Source organism: Phalacrocorax carbo, unplaced genomic scaffold, assembly GCF_963921805.1.
Source record: "Phalacrocorax carbo unplaced genomic scaffold, bPhaCar2.1 SCAFFOLD_292, whole genome shotgun sequence".
NCBI classification, from domain to species: domain Eukaryota; kingdom Metazoa; phylum Chordata; class Aves; order Suliformes; family Phalacrocoracidae; genus Phalacrocorax; species Phalacrocorax carbo.
In genome coordinates, this window is record NW_026990532.1 from 1 (window position 1) to 19841 (window position 19841).

Here is a 19841-nt window from a genome sequence, read left to right on the forward strand (position 1 = left end):
CTCGCTCCCCGCCCCTCCCCCTCCCAAACAGACCCCCCCCCCCCTCCGAACGCCCCCCTCCCCCCTCCCAACGCGCCCCCTCCCCCTCCGAACGCCCCCCTCCCCCTCCGAAACACCCCCTTCCCCCTCACAACGCGCCCCTCCCCCCTCACAACGCGCCCCTCCCCCTCACAACCAAACACCCCCCCCGGCCCTTCCCCCTCCCCCCCCCCGCCCGCCTCCCCTCCCCCCCCCGGCCCCCCCCTCCCCCTCCCGCCCCCCCCCGCCCCCCGGTACCGGCCCGGCCATGTCGTTCCCGATCGTGGCGCAGCAACGGCCGCCGCCGGCGCGAGGCACCGGCCGCGAGGGGGAGGGGCGGGGGCCGGGCGGGGCCGCGCGCCGGAAGCGGAAGCGCCGCGCGGGGAAAGGGAGGGGCGGGCACGTGAGGCCGGCGGCGGGCCAATGGGGGACGGGGAGAAGGGGTGGGGGGGGAAGAGGGCGGGGCTTGCCGTCGTCCGGGCCACGTGACCCGCGCGGAGGACGGCGGCTCGCCCCCCCCCGACAACCGCGCGCGCGCGCAGGGCGGCGGGGGGCGGTGCTATGCAAATGAGGGCGGACCACGTGGCGCCGGGGCGCCGCCTCCTCTCGGGAGCCCGCGCCGCGGGACACGAGACGCGGGAAGGGGCGGGGCGAGGCGGAGGAGCGGCGCGCGGCGCGCCCGGAGGGGCGGGGGCCACGCTAACGAGGGCGGGGCCATGCTAATGAGCGCCGGCGGCTCCCGCCAGCCCCGCAGCGCCCCTACAGCCCCCCCCGGCCCTATAGAAACCCCTATAGGGCCCCCCCCAGCCCCACAGGGGCCCCTCTGGCCCCACAGGAACCCCTCCGGGGCCCTATAGAGCCCCCTCAGCCCCATAGGGTCCCCTGGACCTATAGAGCCCCCTACCCCCTATAGACTCCCCTCAGCCCCATAGGGCACCTGGCCCTATAGAGCCGCCTCAGCCCCATAGGACCCCCTGGCCCTATAGAGTCCTCTCAGCCCCATAGGACCCACCCCCCAGACCCCATAGGGACCCCCCAACCCCACAGAGCCCCCATACCCTCCCCCACCCTATAGAGCCCCCCAGCTCCATATACCCAGCTCCCCACCTCCCACCCCTATAGGACCCCCCCTGACCCTATAGACCCCCTATAGCATCCCCTGGCCCCATCGAGCCAGTACAGGAGCCCCCAGCCCTCTGACCCCCTACAAACCTCCTATAGGATCCCCCTGACCCTATAGATCCCCTATAAGGTCCTGTCGACCCCAGATAGGATCCCCTGACCCTATAGACGCCCCTATAGGACACCACGAACCTATAAGCCCCCCATAGGATGGCCCGGACCCTATAAACCCCCTATAGCATGGCCCTGACCCTATACCCCCCTATAGGGCCCCCCAACCATATAGTCCCCTATAGGAACCCCCGACCCTATAGGACTCCCTATAGGACCCCCCCCGACCCTACAGCCCCCCCATAGGACCCCCCTCGGCCCCACAGACACCCCACAACAGCCTCTTTTAACACCCACTTTATTGGGGGGGGCGCAGGCAGGGTGGGGGAGCTCAAGGGGGTCCCCCAGCGTCCGGGGGGGCCCCCAGGGTTTGGGGGGGGGCCCCCAGGGTTTGGGGGGTACCAGGAGGGTTGGGGTCCCCGGGGGGGGGGTTCGGGGACCCCTCAGGGAGGGTTGGGGGGTCCCCCGAGGTTTGGGGGGCCCCCAGGGGGGGTGGGGGGTGTTTTGGGGGTCCCGGGGGGGGTTTGGGGGGACCCCTGGAGGTTTTGGGGGGGCCCCTCAGCACTGACAGCACAGGTGGGTGCTGGGGGGGTCACGCTGGACGCCCCGACGCAGCCGCCCCGCCCGGATGGGCGGGGCGGGGCGGGGCCGGGCGGGGTTCCCGCGGCTCCGGGGGGGGGGTGGGGGTACCGGGGGGGGGTGGGGGTACCGGGGGGGGTGTGGGGGTACCGGGGGGGTGTGGGGGGCCCCTCAGCGCTGCGAGCGCAGGTCGGTGGTGAGGGGGTCGTGCTGGATGGTCTGGTGCAGCATCAGCGCCAGCAGCCCCGCCCGGTTCGTCATGGCCGCCCGCACGTTGCGCTCCTGCTCGAAGAGCTCGTCCAGCTTGTACCACTGCGGGGGAGGGGCGGGTCGGGGCGGGGGCACCCGGGGGCGCCCGGCACCCTCGGGGACACCCTGCGTGTGGGGACACCCGGCGCGGGCACCCCCGGCACCCTCGGGGACACCCCTGCGTGTGGGGACACCCGGCACAGGCACCCCGGCACTCTCGGGGACACCCCTGGGGACACGGGGACACCCGACAGGGGCACCCAGGCACCCTCAGGGACACAGGGAGACCCCTGGCGACACCCTGGGGACCTGGGGACACCCCTGGGGACACAGGGACACCCCTGCGTGTGGGGACACCCGGCACGGGCACCCCGGCACCCTCGGGGACACCCCTGGGGACACGGGGACAACCCGACAGGGGCACCCAGGCACCCTCAGGGACATAGGGAGACCCCTGGCGACACCCCTGGGGACCTGGGGACACCCTTGGGGACACAGGGACACCCTCAGGACACCCCTGGGACACCCTCGGGGACACGGGAACACCCGACAGGGGCACCCTGGCACCCTCAGGGACACCCCTGTGTGTGGGGACACCCGGCACAGGCACCCAGGCACCCTCAGGGACATAGGGAGACCCCTGGCGACACCCCTGGGGACCTGGGGACACCCTTGGGGACACAGGGACACCCTCAGGACACCCCTGGGACACCCTCGGGGTCACCCAGGCACCCTCGGGGACACCCCTGTGTGTGGGGACACCCAGCACGGGCACCCCTGGGACACCCTCGGGGACACGGGGACACCCAGGCACCCTCAGGGACATAGGGAGACCCCTGGCGACACCCCTGGGGACCTGGGGACACCCTTGGGGACACAGGGACACCCTCAGGACACCCCTGGGACACCCTCGGGGACACCCCTGTGTGTGGGGACACCCAGCACAGGCACCCCTGGGACACCCTCAGGGACACCCCAGGGGACACGGGGACACCCTTGGGGACTCAGGGGCACCCTCAGGACACCCCTGGGACACCCTCGGGGACACCCGACAGGGGCACCCTGGCGCACGGGGACACCCTTGGGGACATGGGGACACCCAAGAGGGGCACCCCGGCACCCTTGGGGGCACCCCTGTGTGTGGGGACACCCTCGGGGACACCCCTGGGGACACGGGGACCCCCAGGGGCACCCAAGGGACCTCAGCGACAAACATGGGGCTGCTGGTGACCACGAGGAGACCCTCGGGGACACCCGGCGCCCCCCCAGCGGCCCCCCGCGCCTCCCAGTGCCCCCCCAGTGCCCCCCAGCGCCCCCCCAGTGCAGCACCCACCACCCGGACGCGCTCCAGGTCCACCTCGGCGCGGCGCAGCTTCTCCCAGCAGTACCCCAGTGCCCCCCAGTGCCCCCCAGCGCCCCCCAGTGCCCCCCAGCGCCCCCCCAGTGCAGCACCCACCACCCGGACGCGCTCCAGGTCCACCTCGGCGCGGCGCAGCTTCTCCCAGCAGTACCCCAGTGCCCCCCAGTGCCCCCCAGCGCCCCCCAGTGCCCCCCAGCGCCCCCCCAGTGCAGCACCCACCACCCGGACGCGCTCCAGGTCCACCTCGGCGCGGCGCAGCTTCTCCCAGCAGTACCCCAGTGCCCCCCAGCGCCCCCCAGTGCCCCCCAGCGCCCCCCCAGTGCAGCACCCACCACCCGGACGCGCTCCAGGTCCACCTCGGCGCGGCGCAGCTTCTCCCAGCAGTACCCCAGTGCCCCCCAGCGCCTCCCAGTGCCCCCCAGCGCCCCCCCAGTGCAGCACCCACCACCCGGACGCGCTCCAGGTCCACCTCGGCGCGGCGCAGCTTCTCCCAGCAGTACCCCAGTGCCCCCCAGCGCCCCCCAGTGCCCCCCAGCACCCCTCCAGTGCAGCACCCACCACCCGGACGCGCTCCAGGTCCACCTCGGCGCGGCGCAGCTTCTCCCAGCAGTACCCCAGTGCCCCCCAGCGCCCCCCCAGCGCCTCCCAGTGCAGCACCCACCACCCGGACGCGCTCCAGGTCCACCTCGGCGCGGCGCAGCTTCTCCCAGCAGTACCCCAGTGCCCCCCAGTGCCCCCCAGTGCCCCCCAGCACCCCTCCAGTGCAGCACCCACCACCCGGACGCGCTCCAGGTCCACCTCGGCGCGGCGCAGCTTCTCCCAGCAGTACCCCAGTGCCCCCCAGCGCCTCCCAGTGCCCCCCCAGTGCCCCCCCAGTGCAGCACCCACCACCCGGACGCGCTCCAGGTCCACCTCGGCGCGGCGCAGCTTCTCCCAGCAGTACCCCAGTGCCCCCCAGCGCCTCCCAGCGCCCCCCAGCGCCCCCCCACCACCCAGACGCGCTCCAGGTCCACCTCGGCGCGGCGCAGCTTCTCCCAGCAGTACCCCAGTGCCCCCCAGCGCCTCCCAGTGCCCCCCCAGTGCCCCCCCAGTGCAGCACCCACCACCCAGACGCGCTCCAGGTCCACCTCGGCGCGGCGCAGCTTCTCCCAGCAGTACCCCAGTGCCCCCCAGCGCCTCCCAGTGCCCCCCCAGTGCCCCCCCAGTGCAGCACCCACCACCCGGACGCGCTCCAGGTCCACCTCGGCGCGGCGCAGCTTCTCCCAGCAGTACCCCAGTGCCCCCCAGCGCCTCCCAGTGCCCCCCAGCGCCCCCCCAGTGCCCCCCCAGTGCAGCACCCACCACCCGGACGCGCTCCAGGTCCACCTCGGCGCGGCGCAGCTTCTCCCAGCAGTACCCCAGCGCCTCCCAGTGCCCCCCAGCGCCCCCCCAGTGCCCCCCCAGTGCAGCACCCACCACCCGGACGCGCTCCAGGTCCACCTCGGCGCGGCGCAGCTTCTCCCAGCAGTACCCCAGTGCCCCCCAGTGCCCCCCCAGTGCAGCACCCACCACCCGGACGCGCTCCAGGTCCACCTCGGCGCGGCGCAGCTTCTCCCAGCAGTAGTGCCGGTGGCAGCGGCGCTTGGGGACGCGGCAGAACTCCCCCGTCAGCTCGAAGACGTCCCGCACCAGGGGGCACCCGCACACCTCGTCCGCCGGCACCTTCGGGGGGGGGGGACCCCACGTTGGGGGGTGTGGGGGGGGGAAGGGGCACCCCCCACCTCCCCCCCGTGCTCCCACAGCACCCTTGGATGCTCTGATAAACCTTGGGGAACCCCACGGCAGCCAGGGGGGCACCCCACAGCCTGTGTGTGACACCCCCCCCCCGCCCCAGCCACCCTGGGTGCCCCACCAGTTGTCCCCCCCACAGCCCACTGGGTGCCCCCCCAGCCCCCTAGGTGCCCCCCCCCACCCCTCTGGGTGGCCCCAAAACCCCAGCGTCACCCCATGGCATTAGCAGTGAGCACCCCCCAGCACCCCCAGCCCCCTGGGTGCCCCCAGCCACCCCCCGGGTACCCCCCCTGCCCACCTGGGTGCCCCCAAAAGCCCAGCGTCACCCCATGGCATTAGCAGTGAGCACCCCCCAGCGCCCCTCAGTGCCCCCCAGCCCACCTGGGTGCCCCCCCCCAGCACCCCCCAGCCCCCTGGCTGCCCCCAGCCCCCCCCCGGGTGCCCCCCCTGCCCACCTGGGTGCCCCCAAAAGCCCAGCATCGCCCCATGGCATTAGCAGTGAGCACCCCCCAGCGCCCCTCAGTGCCCCCCAGCCCACCTGGGTGCCCCCCCCCAGCACCCCCCAGCCCCCTGGCTGCCCCCAGCCCCCCCCCGGGTGCCCCCCCTGCCCACCTGGGTGCCCCCAAAAGCCCAGCATCGCCCCATGGCATTAGCAGTGAGCACCCCCCAGCGCCCCTGGGTGCCCCCCCGCCCCCCGGGTGCCCCCAGCCCCCCCCGGGGGCCCACCTTGGGGTCGCGGGAGTGCTCGGGGCACAGCACCTGCAGCCGCTTGCAGTAGGTTTTGCTCTGAGGGTTGTAGACGTCGCAGAACAGGCGCGTGGCCCTGGGCGGGGGGGAGGGGGGGCGTGGGGGGGAGCCCCTCCCCCACCTCCAGGGCACCCAGGCGCCTGGGTGCTCCCCTCCCCCCACCCCGGGCAGCCAGGAACCCCCACCCCCCCTCCCGCCCCCGGGGGACACAGATATTTGGGACCACCCCTCCCCCCCCCCCATAGGGACCCTGGCAACCCCTCCCCCCATAAGGGACCCCCCCATGCCCCTCCCCCCCCCCCATAGGGACCCCGGCAACCCCTCCCCCCATAAGGGACCCCCCCATGCCCCTCCCCCCCCCCATAGGGACCCTGGCAACCCCTCCCCCCATAAGGGACCCCCCCATGCCCCTCCCCCCCCCCATAGGGACCCCGGCAACCCCTCCCCCCCATAAGGGACCCCCACGTGGCCCCCTTCCCCATACGGGAACCCCCTGCCCCTCTCCCCACCATAGGGGACCCAGACAGCCCCCTCCCCCCCATAGGGTCCCCTCCTCACCCCTCTCCCTCTCTAGGGCCCCCCTCTCCTCCATAGGGTCCCCGCCCCCCACAGGGGTCCCCTTCCCCCCCATAGGGTCCCCTCCTCACCCCTCTCCCCCTCTAGGGCCCCCCTCTCCTCCATAGGGTCCCCACCCCCCACAGGGGTCCCCCTCCCCTCCCATAGGGTCCCCGCCCCCCCACAGGACCCCAGACCCCCCATAGGGGCCCCCGCTCACCCCTCGATGCGGGTGGGGTACATGGACCCAAAGGACGTCTGGCTCTCGTACTGCCAGCACAGGGGGGCTATAGGGGCTGGGGGGCCTATAGACCCTCAGGGGCACCTAGAGCCCCCCGAGGGGCCCTATAGAGCCCCCCGGCAGGGTCCCTAGGGCCCCTATAGCCCCCAAAATGGCCCCACAGCCCCTATAGAGCCCCACAGCAGGGTCCCTACGGCCCCTATAGCCCCCAAAATGGCCCCACAGCCCCTATAGAGCCCCACAGCAGGGTCCCTACGGCCCCTATAGCCCCCAAAATGGCCCCACAGCCCCTATAGAGCCCCACAGCAGGGTCCCTACGGCCCCTATAGCCCCCAAAATGGCCCCACAGCCCCTATAGAGCCCCACAGCAGGGTCCCTACGGCCCCTATAGCCCCCAAAATGGCCCCACAGCCCCTATAGAGCCCCACAGCAGAGTCACTACGGCCTGTATAGCCCCAAAAATGACTCCACAGCCCCTGTAGAGCCCCACAGCGGGTCCCTACGGCCCCTATAGCCCCCAAAATGACCCCACAGCCCCTATAGCCCTGAAAATGGCCCCACAGCCCCTACAGAGCCCCACAGCAGGATCACTACGGCCTGTATAGCCCCAAAAATAACCCCACAGCCCCTACAGAGCCCCACAGCAGGGTCCCTACGGCTCCTATAGCACCCTGAGGGACCCACAGCCCCTATAGAGCCCCACAGCGGGTTCCGTATGACTCCTATAGCCCCCCAAAAAATCCTATAACCCCTACAGAGCCCAAACCCAGAGTCTGTATGGCCTGCGTAGTCCCCATAGCGCCCCTATATCCCCTACAGAGTGCAAGAGTAGATGGAGTCTGTAGGGCCCCTACAGATCGGGGGCACCCCTATAGGGCCTGTGGAAGCCCAACCACAGGCTTTGTGTTGCCCCTGTATGTCCCAGAGAAGCCCTATAGGCCCACCACAGCCCCAAAGCAGAGTCTATAGGGTCCCGAGCGTGACCGGGGCAGCCCCTATAGTCCCCACAGTGGATTCTATATGGGCCCTATAGACTCAGGCGAGCTCCTACATCCCTTATAGAGCCCAGCAGCAGGGTCCATATGGCCCCTATAGCACCCAGGAACCTCTACATCCCCTATAGAGCCTGAGAACAGGATCCATAGGGGCACCCAAGAGCCCCTCTATGCCCTATAGCACCCAGCAGCAGCGTCCATAGGGCCCCCTGACCCCTATAGTGTCTGGAGCAGGCTCCATACGTCCCCGTGTCCCCTGTAGCGCCCGTAGGAGGCTCCACAGGGCGCCCCTGTCCACTACAGCACTCAGGGCAGGCCCCATAGGCCCCCGTGTCCCCTATAGGGCCCGAAAAAGGCTCCGTACGTTCTCTCTAGTACCTGGAGAAAGCCCCATAGGCCCCCAGCCCCTACAGCACCTGGAGCAGGCTCCATATGTCCCCCCATCCCCTATAGTGCCCCGAGCAGCCCCCGTACGTCCCCCCATCCCCTGTAGGGCCTGAACAGCCCCCATAGGCCCAGTGACCCCTATAGTGCCTGGAGGAGACTGCATACACCCCGTCCCCTATAGAACCCAGAGCAGCCCCCATACATGCCCCCAATCCCCTACAGAGCCTGAGCAGCCCCTATAGGCCCCACGCCCCCTATAGTGCCCTGAGCAGCCCCCATAGGCCCCCCATACCCTATAGCGCCCAGGCAGCTCCTATAGGCCCTACCCCCTACCGCACCTTGGCATAGCAGCCTCTATAGTCCCCTGAGCAGCCCCCAGTCCCTGCCCCCCACAGGCCCCAACCCCCAGAGGCCCCGCCCCACACACTGGCATAGCAGCTCCTATACCCCTGAGCAGCCCCCAAATGCCCCGCCCCCGGCCCCGCCCCCAGAGGCCCCACCCCACACCTTGGCATAGCAGCCCCTATAGCCCCTGGCCCCGCCCCCGAGGCCCCGCCTCACCCCTTGGCATAGCAGCCCCTATAGCCTGAGCACCCCCGAGGCCCCGCCCCCCCCGAGGCCCCACCCCACCCCTTGGCATAGCAGCCCCTATAGCCCCTGGCCCCGAGTCCCCGCCCCCCCCCCGAGGCCCCACCCCACCCCTTGGCATAGCAGCCCCTATAGCCCCTGGCCCCCCCCCCAGAAGCCCCCCGAGGCCCTGCCCCACCCCAAGACCCCGCCCCACCCCTTGGCATAGCAGCCCCTATAGCCCCTGGCCCGCCCCCCAGAAGCCCCCCGAGGCCCCGCCCCACCCCAAGACCCCGCCCCACCCCTTGGCATAGCAGCCCCTATAGCCTCCTGAGCACCCCCGAGGCCCCGCCCCACCGAGGCCCCACCCCCCGAGGCCCTGCCCCGCCCCTTGGTATAGCAGCCCCTATAGCCTCCTGAGCACCCCCGAGGCCCCGCCCCCCAGGCCCCGCCCCCCGAGGCCCCACCCCACCCCTTGGCATAGCAGCCCCTATAGCCTCCTGAGCACCCCGAGGCCCCGCCCCACCGAGGCCCCGCCCCCCCGGCCCCGCCCCGCACCTTGGCATAGCAGCCCCTATAGCCTCCTGAGCACCCCCAGGCCCCGCCCCCCCGAGGCCCCGCCCCCCCGAGGCCCCGCCCCCCGAGGCCCCGCCCCCCGAGGCCCCGCCCCCCGAGGCCCCGCCCCGCACCTTGGCGTAGCAGCGCTCCATGTGCCGCAGCGCCACCTTGGGGTTGATGGGGTGCCCGCAGGAGACGCAGAAGATCTGCAGGTCCGTGTCCTCGCTGTCCCCCTCCGTGCTCTGGGGGGGGTGGGGGGCGTCTGGGGGGGGCCCGGGGGGTCGGGGGGCCCCGGGGGCCCAGGGGAGGGGAGGGATCCGAGGGGGTGGGGGGGGGGGAGGGATCCGAGGGGGTGGGGGGGAGGGAGGGATCCGAGGGGGTGGGGGGGGGGAGGGATCCGAGGGGGTGGGGGGGGGGGGTCCGAGGGGGTCGGGGGGGGATCCGGGGTGCTTGTGGGGCCCCGGGTGGGTCTGGGGGTGCCCCCACCTCCTCATCCTCGCGGGGCGGGTGCCCCTTGGCGCGGGCGATGAGCCCCTCGAGCTCGTGGAAGCGCCGCTCCATCTCCTGCAGGCGCAGGCGGGCCTGGTGCTGCTCGCGCCGGATCCGCTCCAGCAGCCGCTTGCCGTGTTCCTCCGCCACGCAGGGGCTCTGCTGCCACTGCTGGATCCGCTGCGGAAGGATCTCGTAGATCCGGCTGCGGGATCGGGGGGGGCGCGGGGTGAATTGGGGGGGCCCCGGCGCCCTGACACCCCCCCAGGACCCCGGGATCCTGGGGATCCAGTGGGGGATCCAGTGGGGGAGGCGGCTGCGGAAGGATCTCGTAGATCCGGCTGCGGGATCGGGGGGGGCGCGGGGTGAATTGGGGGGGCCCTGGAGCCCTGACACCCCCCCAGGACCCCGGGATCCACTGGGGGATCCAGTGGGGGATCCAGTGGGGGAGGCGGCTGCGGAGGGATCTCACAGATCCGGCTGCGGGATCGGGGGGGGGCGCGGGGTGAATTGGGGGGGCCCTGGAGCCCTGACGCCCCCCCAGGACCCCGGGATCCTTGGGATCCAGTGGGGGATCCAGTGGGGGTTCCACTGGGGGAGGCGGCTGCGGAGGGATCTCATAGATCCGGCTGCGGGATCGGGGCGGGGCGGGGGGTGAATTGGGGGGCCCCGGCGCCCTGACACCCCCCCAGGACCCCGGGATCCTTGGGATCCAGTGGGGGATCCAGTGGGGGTTCCACTGGGGGAGGCGGCTGCGGAGGGATCTCGTAGATCCGGCTGCGGGATTGGGGGGGGCATGGGGTGAATTGGGGGGGCCCTGGAGCCCTGACACCCCCCCAGGACCCCGGGATCCAGTGGGGGATCCAGTGGGGGATCCAGTGGGGGATCCAGTGGGGGATCCAGTGGGGGATCCAGTGGGGGAGGCGGCTGCGGAGGGATCTCGTCGATCCCGCTGCGGGATGGGGGCAGGGGCGGGGGGAAGGGGGGCGGTTTAAGGGGGCCCCCGGGATCAGGTGGGGGGGATCCACTGGGATAGGATCCGGGGGGGCTGTCTATACTGGTCTATACTGGTCTGTACTGGGGGGTACTCGCTTGGCGGCCATCTTGGCACCACCCCCCTGCCTCCAGCACGTGGATAAGCGGGGCCACGCAGGGGTCCGTTGCACCCTGTACCCCCCTGTGCGGGTCCGTACTGGTCCATACTGGTCCGTACTGGTCCGTACTCACTTGGCGGCCAGCTTGACGCCGCAGGCCTCGCTGCAGTACTTGGAGGGGGCCCTGGCGGGGCGGGTGCAGCCGGGGCCCAGGCACTGGCCCAGCCCGGCGGGGTCGCGGCCGTCGGGGCGCTCCGGGTGCCGGCTGCGCTCCCGGTGCCGCGGCTTCTGCCGGTGCCGCTTGTAGCGCTCCTCCTTCTGCCCCCCGGCGCCCCCCAGTGCGCACCAGTCAGCACCAGTCAGCTCCGGCAGCCCCCGCAGGGGCTCCCGGGCCCTCCCAGGGGCCCTCCCAGTAACCCTCGGGGGCTCCCAGTAACCCTCAGGGCTTCCCAGTAGCTCCCAGGGGCCCTCCCAGTAACCCCCGGGGGCTCCCAGTAACCCTCAGGGCTTCCCAGTAGCTCCCAGGGGCCCTCCCAGTAACCCTCGGGGGCTCCCAGTAACCCTCAGGGCTTCCCAGTAGCTCCCAGGGACCCTCCCAGTAACCCTCGGGGCCCTCCCAGTAACCCTCGGGGCCCTCCCAGTAGTTCCCAGGGACCCTCCCAATAACGCTCGGGGCTTACCAGTAACCCTCGGGGGCTCTCAGTAGCTCCCAGGAGCTCCCAGAGGCCCTCCCAGTAACCCTCAGGGGCTCCTAGTAGCTCCCGGGGACCCTCCCAGTAACCCTTGGGGCTTCCCAGTAGCTCCCGGGGGCCCTCCCAGTAACCCTTGGGGCTTCCCAGTAGCTCCCGGGGGCCCTCCCAGTAACCATCGGGGGCTCCCAGTAGCTCCCAGGGACCCTCCCAGTAACCCTCAGGGGCTCCCAGTAGCTCCCAGGGACCCTCCCACTAACCCTCAGGGGCTCCCAGTAGTTCCCAGGGACCCTCCCAGTAACCCTCGGGGCTTCCCAGTAGCTCCCGGGGGCCCTCCCAGGAGCTCCCAGGGACCCTCCCAGTAACCCTCGGGGCTTCCCAGTAGCTCCGGAGGCCCTCCCAGTCGCTATCAGGAACCCCCAGGGGCTCCCGGTAACCCTCCCAGTGCCCCCCATGACCCCCCCAGGAGCCCCCAGCGCCCCCCAGGAGCCCCCATGAGCCCCCAGAGCCCCCCCATGAGCCCCCATGACCCCCCCCGGAGCCCCCAGCGCCCCCCAGGAGCCCCCCGGAGCCCCCCCCGGAGCCCCCCAGCGCCCACCTTTTTATCCGACTTCTTCTCGCGCCGCTTGACGTGTTTGACCTTGACGGCGCGTTTGCGCAGGGCGGGGTCGAGGAAAGGGGCGTCCTCGGGGTCGCTGAGCCACGGCTGCGCCGGGGACACGCCAAAAACACGCCTCAGCACCGCCTCGACACGCAAAGCCCCTCCTCGACGCGCGAAAAAACCCCATTTCCGTCCTAAAAACCCACTAATGCACCCAAAACGTGTCTTTATGTGCCAAAACATGCCCCAACATGCTTAAAACACACCCTGACATGCTTAAAACACGCCCCAACGGGATGTAAAAATACTTTTGGGTGCTAAAACACGCTTAAAATGTGTCCGTGTGCTAAAAACGTGCCTTGATGCACTAAAAACACACCTCAAAGCCCTAAAATACAACTCAACATGCTTAGAACATGGGTTTACATGCTAAAGGCTGCCTTGGCGCGCTGAGAACACATGTATGAGGCAAGAACACGCCTTTATGTGTTTAAAACATGGTTTTACATGTAAGATATGTGTCTTGAGACACTTAAAACACGCGTCTACACGCCAAAACATGCCTCTACATGCCAAAACACGCCTCTACACGCCAAAATCATACTTTAGCATGTTTAAAACATGAGTTTACAGCCAAAAATGTGCTTTACTGTGCTTAAACACAGCCTTACATGCTAAAAACATGGCTCAACATGCATCAAACACGCCTCGGTGCGCTGAAATCACGCCTCTACATGCAAAAACACGCCTCGGCAGGCAGGAACGGGCTGTGACACGTGAAATACACGCCCCGACACGCTAAAGCCGGCGGGCACGCCAAGGGCACGCCAAGGGCACGCCAAGAGGCCGCGCGGTGCCATGTGGGACCTCGCGGGGTGAGCCGGGCTCCCCGGGCGGGGTTTGGGGTGATTCTGGGGGGATTTGGGGTCCCCGGAGCAGAATTTGGGCATTTTGTGGGAATTCTGGGGAAATTGGGAGGAATTTTGGGTCCCTGGACAGAATTTGGGGGAAATTTGGGGGCATTTGGGGTCCCTAGAAGAGAATTTGGGGTATTTTGGAAGAATTTTAAGGACATTTCCAAGGGATTTTGGGTCCCTGGAGAGAATTCAGGGGAATTTTGGGAAAATTTTGAAGGAATTTTGGGAAAATTTGAAGGAAATTTTGGTCCCTGGACAGAATTTACAGGAATTTGGGGAAAATTTGGAGGAATTTTGGGTCACTGGACAGAATTTGGGGCATTTTGGAGGAATTTTGGGAAACTTTTGAAGGAATTTTGGGTTCCTGGACAGAATTTTGGGCATTTTGGGAAAACTGAGAAGAATTTTGGGTCCCTGGAAAAGAATTTGGGGCATTTTGGAGGAATTTTGGGAAAATTCTGAACGAATTTTGGGATCCTGGGCAGAATTTAGGGGAATTCTGGGAAAATTTGGAGGAATTTTGGGTCCCTGGCCAGAATTTGGGGCATTTTGGGAAAATTAGGAGTAATTTTGGGTCCCTGGAAAAGAATTTGGGGCATTATGGAGGAATTTTGGGAAAATTCTGAAGGAATTTTGGGATCCTGGGCAGAATTTACGAGAATTTGGGGAAAATTTGGAGGAATTTTGGGTCCCTGGACAGAATTTGGGGCATTTTGGGAAAATTGAGAAGAATTTTGGGTCCCTGGAAAAGAATTTGGGGCGTTTTGGAGGAATTTTGGGAAAATTCTGAAGGAATTTTGGGATCCTAGACAGAATTTAGGGCAATTATGGGAAAATTTGGAGGAATTTTAGGCCCATGGAACAGAATTTGGGAATTTTGGTGAAAATTTAGGGGGAATTTTGGATCCCTGGACGGAATCTGGAGACATTTTGGGAAAATTTGGGAGAATTTTGGGTCTCTGGACAGAATTTGAGGCATTTTGGGGGAATTCTGCGGCGATTCTGGAAGAATTTTGGGTCCCTGGAATAAAATTTGAGATATTTGGGGAGAATTTGGGGTCCCCGGAGCAGAATTTGGAGCATTTTGTTGCAATTTGGGGGGGATTTGGGGTCCCTAGGGCAGATTTTGGGGCGATTTGGGGTGCCTGGTGGAGAATTTGGGGCATTTTGTGACCATTTCGGGGGGGGTGGTTCGGGGGTCCCGGGGGGGGTTCGGGGGTGCCGGGGGGGGGTTCGGGGGTGCCGGGGGGGGGTTCGGGGGCCCCGGGGGGGGGTTCGGGGGCCCCGGGGGGGGGGTTCGGGGGGGCTCACCAGGCCGTGCTCGTCGAAGGCGCCGGCGCAGAGCTCCTGGTAGAGCCGGGGGTCGAGCGGCAGCTCCTCGTCCGAGAGGGTCTCGGGGGGCGCCGCCGCCCCCAGCTGCTCCTTCAGCAGCTCCAGCTCCCCCTCGCGCCCCCGCGCCAGCTGGGGGGGGGGTCAGCACCCACCCAGCCGGCCGGCACCCCCCGCCCCACCCACCCCCGGGCCCCGCCGCACCCCCACCCCCCCCCAAAGGGCACCCAGGGGTGTGGGAGACCCCCACCCCCCCCCCCAAAAGGGCACCCAGGGGTGCGGGAAAGCCCCACCCAAAGAGGACCCACCGCACCCACCACCCCCCTAAAAGGGGACTCGGGTATGTGGGAGACCCCCGCCCCCACCCAAAGGGCACCGACCCCTCCCACCCCCACCCCCCCAAAAGGGGACCCAGGTGTGTGGGAGACCCCCACCCACAGGGCACCCAGGTATGCAGGGAGACCCCCCCCAACCCCCCCCTCAAGGGGACCCAGGGGTCCGGGAGCCCCTCCCCCACCCAAAGGGGGCCCCTCCCCCACCCAAAGGGGGCCCCCACCCCCCACCCAAAGGGGGGCCCCACCCCCCACCCAAAGGGGGCCCCGGTGACCGGGCGACTCACCGAGGTGGGGAAGTACTTGTAGGACTCCTGTGGGGGGGAGACACGTGAGGGACACGTGTAGGACACACGTGGCATGCAAGGGACACACGTGGCACGCGTGGGACACACGTGACACAGGCCCCACCCCCCCAGGACCCACACCAAAAGCCCAGGACATGCTAAGGACACGCCAAGCTCATGCCAAGGACACACCAGCATGCTAAGCCCCTGCTAAGCACATGTTAAGGACATGCCAAGCACATGTTAAGGCCATGCTAAAGACACCAGAGCCACAGGAAGCACACGCCCACGTCATGCTAAGCCCATGCTACCACCACGCTAAGCCCATGTTAAATACATGGTAAGAACATGTAAACCACATGCTATAGCTGCACAAACATAACACGCCAAACACGCTAGCAACATGCTAAATCCCCACCAACCACACACTAAGCCCACGCCAAGGCCATGCTAACACCCCGCTAAGGCCACGTGAAGCTCTCCCTAAGCCCATGCTAAGGCCACGGCAAGCACATGCTATGGCCATGCTAACAACATGCTACGGCCACGCCAATCACACACCAAGGCCACACAAAGCAGCCTCTAACAGCACCCCAAGCACACGCCAAGGCCACATGAAGCACACACTATCTCCAAGCCAAGTACATGCTAAGGCCACACCAGCAACATACTAAGCACATGCTAAACCCATACTAAAGCCACACGAAGCTCCCCCAATCCCACGCCAAGGCCACACGAGGCTCTCCCTAATCCCATGTTAAGAGGACACCAACCACACGCTAAGCACATGCTATGGTCACGCCAAGGCCACACGAAGCTCCCTCTAATCCCACGCTGAGTCCAGACCAACAACATACTAACCACATGCTAAGGCCATACTGCGGCCATGCCAAGGCCATGGGAAGCTCCCCCAAGCACACGCTAAGGCCACACCAACCCCACGCTAAGCACATGCTAAGGCCATACTAAGCCCACGCCAGCGACACGCCAAGGCCACGCCAAGCCCACATTAAGCCCACATTAAGCCCACATTAAGCCCACATTAAGCCCACATTAAGCCCACATTAAGCCCACATTAAGCCCACATTAAGCCCACATTAAGCCCACATTAAGCCCACATTAAGCCCACATTAAGCCCACATTAAGCCCACATTAAGCCCACATTAAGCCCACATTAAGCCCACATTAAGCCCACATTAAGCCCACATTAAGCCCACATTAAGCCCACATTAAGCCCACATTAAGCCCACATTAAGCCCACATTAAGCCCACATTAAGCCCACGCCAGGCCCCGCCCCGGCCCCGCCCCGGCCCCGCCCCGGCCCCGCCCCGGCCCCGCCCCGGCCCCGCCCCGGGGGACTCACGCGGGCGCGCAGCTGGCACTGCCGCAGCCGGCACTTCTGGCGGATCTTGTTGGGGCCCCCGAATTTCTTCATGTCGCGGCAGAAATCGCACTGGCCGCAGTCCTCGGGGCGCCGGCAGGCCTCGCACTCCCCACACATGCGCGCCGAGCGCTTGATCTGCGGCGGGGGGGGCGTGGGTGGGGGCGGGGGGGGGCGGGCGGGGGGGCGGCGTGACGGGGAGGGGAGCAAGGGTGGGGGGGGCGTGGGCACAGGGGGGCACAGGTGTGGGGAGGGGGGTGTGAGCGCGGGGGGGCGTGGGTGGGGGTGGGGTGGGTGTGGGCACAGGGGAGGGGAGCGTGGGCACAGGGGGGCACAGGTGGGGGGGTGTGGCCATGGGGGGCGTAGGGGAGGGGGGCACTGGGGGGGGGAGGGGGACATGGGCACAGCGGGCGTGGGTGTGGGGGGCAGGGGCGTGGGGCACAGGTGTGGAGGAGGGGGTGGGGGGGGGCGTGGCTGTGGCCATGGGGGGAGTGGGTGTGGGGGACGGGGTATGGGGGGGAGGGGGACACAGGTGTGGGGGAGGGGAGTGTGGGCATGGGGGGCACAGGTATGGGGGGGGGCGTGGGGGGGTGTGGGGGCATGGTGGGGCGTGGCAGAGGGAATGTGGGTGTGGAGGAGGGGGGTGTGGGCGGGGCAGGGCAGGGGGCCGTGGGTGTGGGGTGGGCGTGGGGTGGGCGAGGGCATGCAGGGAGGGGGTGAGGGGGGCACGGGTGTCAGGGAGGGGGCACAGGTGTTCAGGGGGAGGGGGCATGGGCGTGGGGGGGCACAGGCATCGGGTGGGGGGAGGGCGAGCGCATGGGTGTCGTGGGGGTGGGGGGTCGGGGGCAGCCGGGCGGTGGGGGAGGGGCACCCCCAGCCCCACCCCCTCTCCCCCCTCCCCCGCCTCGCACCTTGGCGGCCCGTCCCTGCTCGGTGGGGGGCTCCGGGGCTTTGCCCCCCTCCTGCTCCCGCTCCTTCTCCCGCCACTTCTTGTGCCGGTACCGGATCTCCAGCGCCGGGTCCTTCTCTGCGCGGGGGAGGGGCGCGATCAGGGCACCCCGCCCCCACCCAGGGGTGCACTGGGGCCCCCCGGACACCCCCTGCCAAGGGTGCCCCGAAAAGGGACCCGGGTGCCCCATGGGAGGGAGTCGGGGGGTCCCCGGGGCACCCCAAAAGGAGGGAGTCGGGGGCACCCCCAGGGGTCCCCCCATAAAAAGAGAGGACCCCAGACTCCGACACCCCAAAACGGCACTAAGACACCCAAGGACCCCCCCCAAAACAAGGCCCAGGTGTTTCAAGACACCCTGAAAAAGTGGACCCACCCTCCCAGATCCCCCTAAAGCAGCCACCAGGCCCCCCAAGTGGCCACTGGCCCCCCCAAAGCGGCTGCCGGGCCTCCTGGGGCCCCCAAAGCAGCCACTGGTACCCCCAAAGCAGCTGCCGGGCATCCCGGGCCCCCCTAAAGCGGCCACTGGTACCCCCAAAGCGGCCGCCGGGCCTCCCGGGCCCCCCCAAGGTGGCCACTGGTACCCCCAAAGCGGCCGCCGGGCCTCCCGGGCCCCCCTAAAGCAGCCACTGGTATCCCCAAAGCGGCCGCCGGGCCTCCCGGGCCCCCCCAAAGCAGCCACTGGTACCCCCAAAGCGGCTGCCGGGCCTCCCGGGCCCCCCCAAGGCGGCCACTGGTACCCCCAAAGCGGCTGCCGGGCCTCCTGGGCCCCCCCAAGGCGGCCACTGGTACCCCCAAAGCAGCCACCAGGCCTCCCAGGCCCCCCCCAAAGCAGCCACTGGTACCCCCAAAGCGGCTGCCGGGCCTCCTGGGCCCCCCCAAAGCAGCCACTGGTATCCCCAAAGCGGCTGCCGGGCCTCCCGGGACCCCCCAAAGCAGCCACTGGTCCCCCCAAAGCAGCCGCCGGGCCCCCCCGGGCCCCCAAAGCAGCCACTGGGCCTCCCGGGCCCCCCCAAAGTGGGGACCGACCCCCCCGGCCCCCCCCAAAGCGGGGCTCACCCCGACACTGCCGGCAGTACCACTCCCGAATGGCCTTGGCCATCTTCTCGGTGATGTTGATGCAGTCGCCGTGGAACCACTCGTTGCAGTTGTCGCAGCCGCTGCGGGGGGGCGGAAGGGAAAGGCTTCAATCAGGGGACCCCAGCACCCCAAAATCCCCGTTGTGGCCCCCCCGGAGGGAGCCAGGGCCCCCCCCAGACTCACATCATGAAGCAGTTGATGTCGGGTTTGCGACAGACGCAGTACACGGGGGCGTTCTCCTCCCCCCCCGGGCCGGCCTCCGCGTCCGAGAACTCGCTGTCCTGGAGCGGGGAGAGGGGGAAAAAAGGGGGTGTCAGGGTCTCCCTGGGGGGGTGAGATTCCTCCCCCCCCCGCCCAAGGAATCCAGACCACCTGCACCCCCCCAAAATGATTCCTGGGAGTCCAGGACCCCCTCAAAGCACCCTCAGACCCCCCAAAAGGCTCCCTCAGAGCTCCCCGGACACCCCCAAAATGGCTCCCAGGGGTCTGGAACCCCCCCCCCAAAGTCGCCCGAACCCCCCCAAAGGGCCCCCAAGGGTCTAAGACACCCCTAAGGACCCTGAATCCCCCCAAAAGGCCCCCAGACTCCCCAAACACCCCCACAAAGGTACCCCAGACCCACCGAACACTCCTCAAAAAGGCTCCCAGAGGTCCGGGACCATCCCAAAGCCCCCCGAACCCCCACAAAAGGGCCCCCAGACCCTCCGGACACCCCCTAAAAAGGCTCCCAGGGGTCAGGGACCCTCCCAAAGCCCCCCGAACCCCCCAAAAGGGCCCCTAGACCCTCCGGACACTCCCCAAAAAGGCTCTCAGGGTTCTGGGACTCCTCCAAAGCACCCCAGACCCCCGGAGATCCCCCACAAAGGCACCCCAGACCCCTAGACACCCCCCAAAAAGGACCCCAAGTGCCTGGGACCCCCTCAAAGCCCTCCAGACCTCCCGGACACCCCCCACAAAGGCACCCAGACGACCCCAGGCTCCCCGAGCACACCTCTAAAAGGCTCCCAGGGGTGTAGGACCCCCCCAAAAGCCCCGCGACGCCCCAAAAGGCCCCCAGACTCCCCGGGCAACCCCCCCCAAGTGACCCCAGACCCTCAGCCACCCCCCAAAAATGTTCCCACGGGTCTAGGACCCTCCGAAAGCCCCCCGGGCCCACCAAAAAGGCCCCCAGACCCCCGCTCGCCCCTCACCATCGCCCCTTTGTCGCGGCCGCTGCGCCCGACGGAAGAGCCCAGGCTAGCCCCGCCACACCGGAAATGGAAGCGCTTCCGCTTCCGGGTTAAAAGGGAAGCAGGCGGGGAAACACACCCACACGACGCCGGTGCCCACAGACAATATGGCCGCCGCCGGCCGCTCCCGCCCCCTAAAATGGCGGCGGCGGCGCCTGCGCGGCGCGAGGCAAAATGGCGGCGGCCGTGACAGGAGGGGGTGGTTCA

The 19841-nt window shown here is 68.5% G+C and overlaps 1 protein-coding gene across 3 annotated transcripts; it reads right to left on the minus strand.

The window, feature by feature from the left end:
- Positions 1-1757: 1757 nt before the first annotated feature.
- On the minus strand, positions 1758-19755 carry LOC135311433 (CXXC-type zinc finger protein 1-like). Of its 3 annotated transcripts, XM_064440567.1 has the most exons (15): positions 19596-19745; positions 18589-18686; positions 18385-18485; positions 17291-17406; positions 16362-16517; positions 14998-15024; positions 14361-14510; positions 12130-12237; positions 10976-11160; positions 9746-9953; positions 9391-9501; positions 6732-6781; positions 5936-6032; positions 4988-5140; positions 1929-2142 (listed from the first exon to the last, which is right to left on the minus strand). In XM_064440567.1, exons 1-15 carry the CDS (start codon positions 19596-19598, stop codon positions 2002-2004), a joined length of 1704 nt encoding a protein of 567 aa, XP_064296637.1. In that variant the 5' UTR covers positions 19599-19745; the 3' UTR covers positions 1929-2001. The 3 variants fall into 3 exon arrangements, with proteins under 3 accessions (XP_064296638.1, XP_064296636.1, XP_064296637.1); XM_064440568.1 differs by lacking the exon at positions 6732-6781 and having other exon boundaries at positions 1758-2142; positions 14361-14396; positions 19596-19755; XM_064440566.1 differs by lacking the exon at positions 6732-6781 and having other exon boundaries at positions 1759-2142; positions 19596-19752.
- Positions 19756-19841: the final 86 nt, after the last annotated feature.

Excerpts from the sequence above, each read along its gene's own strand:
- LOC135311433 (XM_064440566.1), bottom strand. Across the intron at positions 12,238-14,360 it reads CCTTCGACGAGCACGGCCTG|CCGTGGCTCAGCGACCCCGA; the intron begins GTGAGCCCCCCC and ends TCCCCGGCGCAG. Across the intron at positions 9,954-10,975 it reads GGCGTCAAGCTGGCCGCCAA|CCGGATCTACGAGATCCTTC; the intron begins GTGAGTACGGAC and ends CCGATCCCGCAG.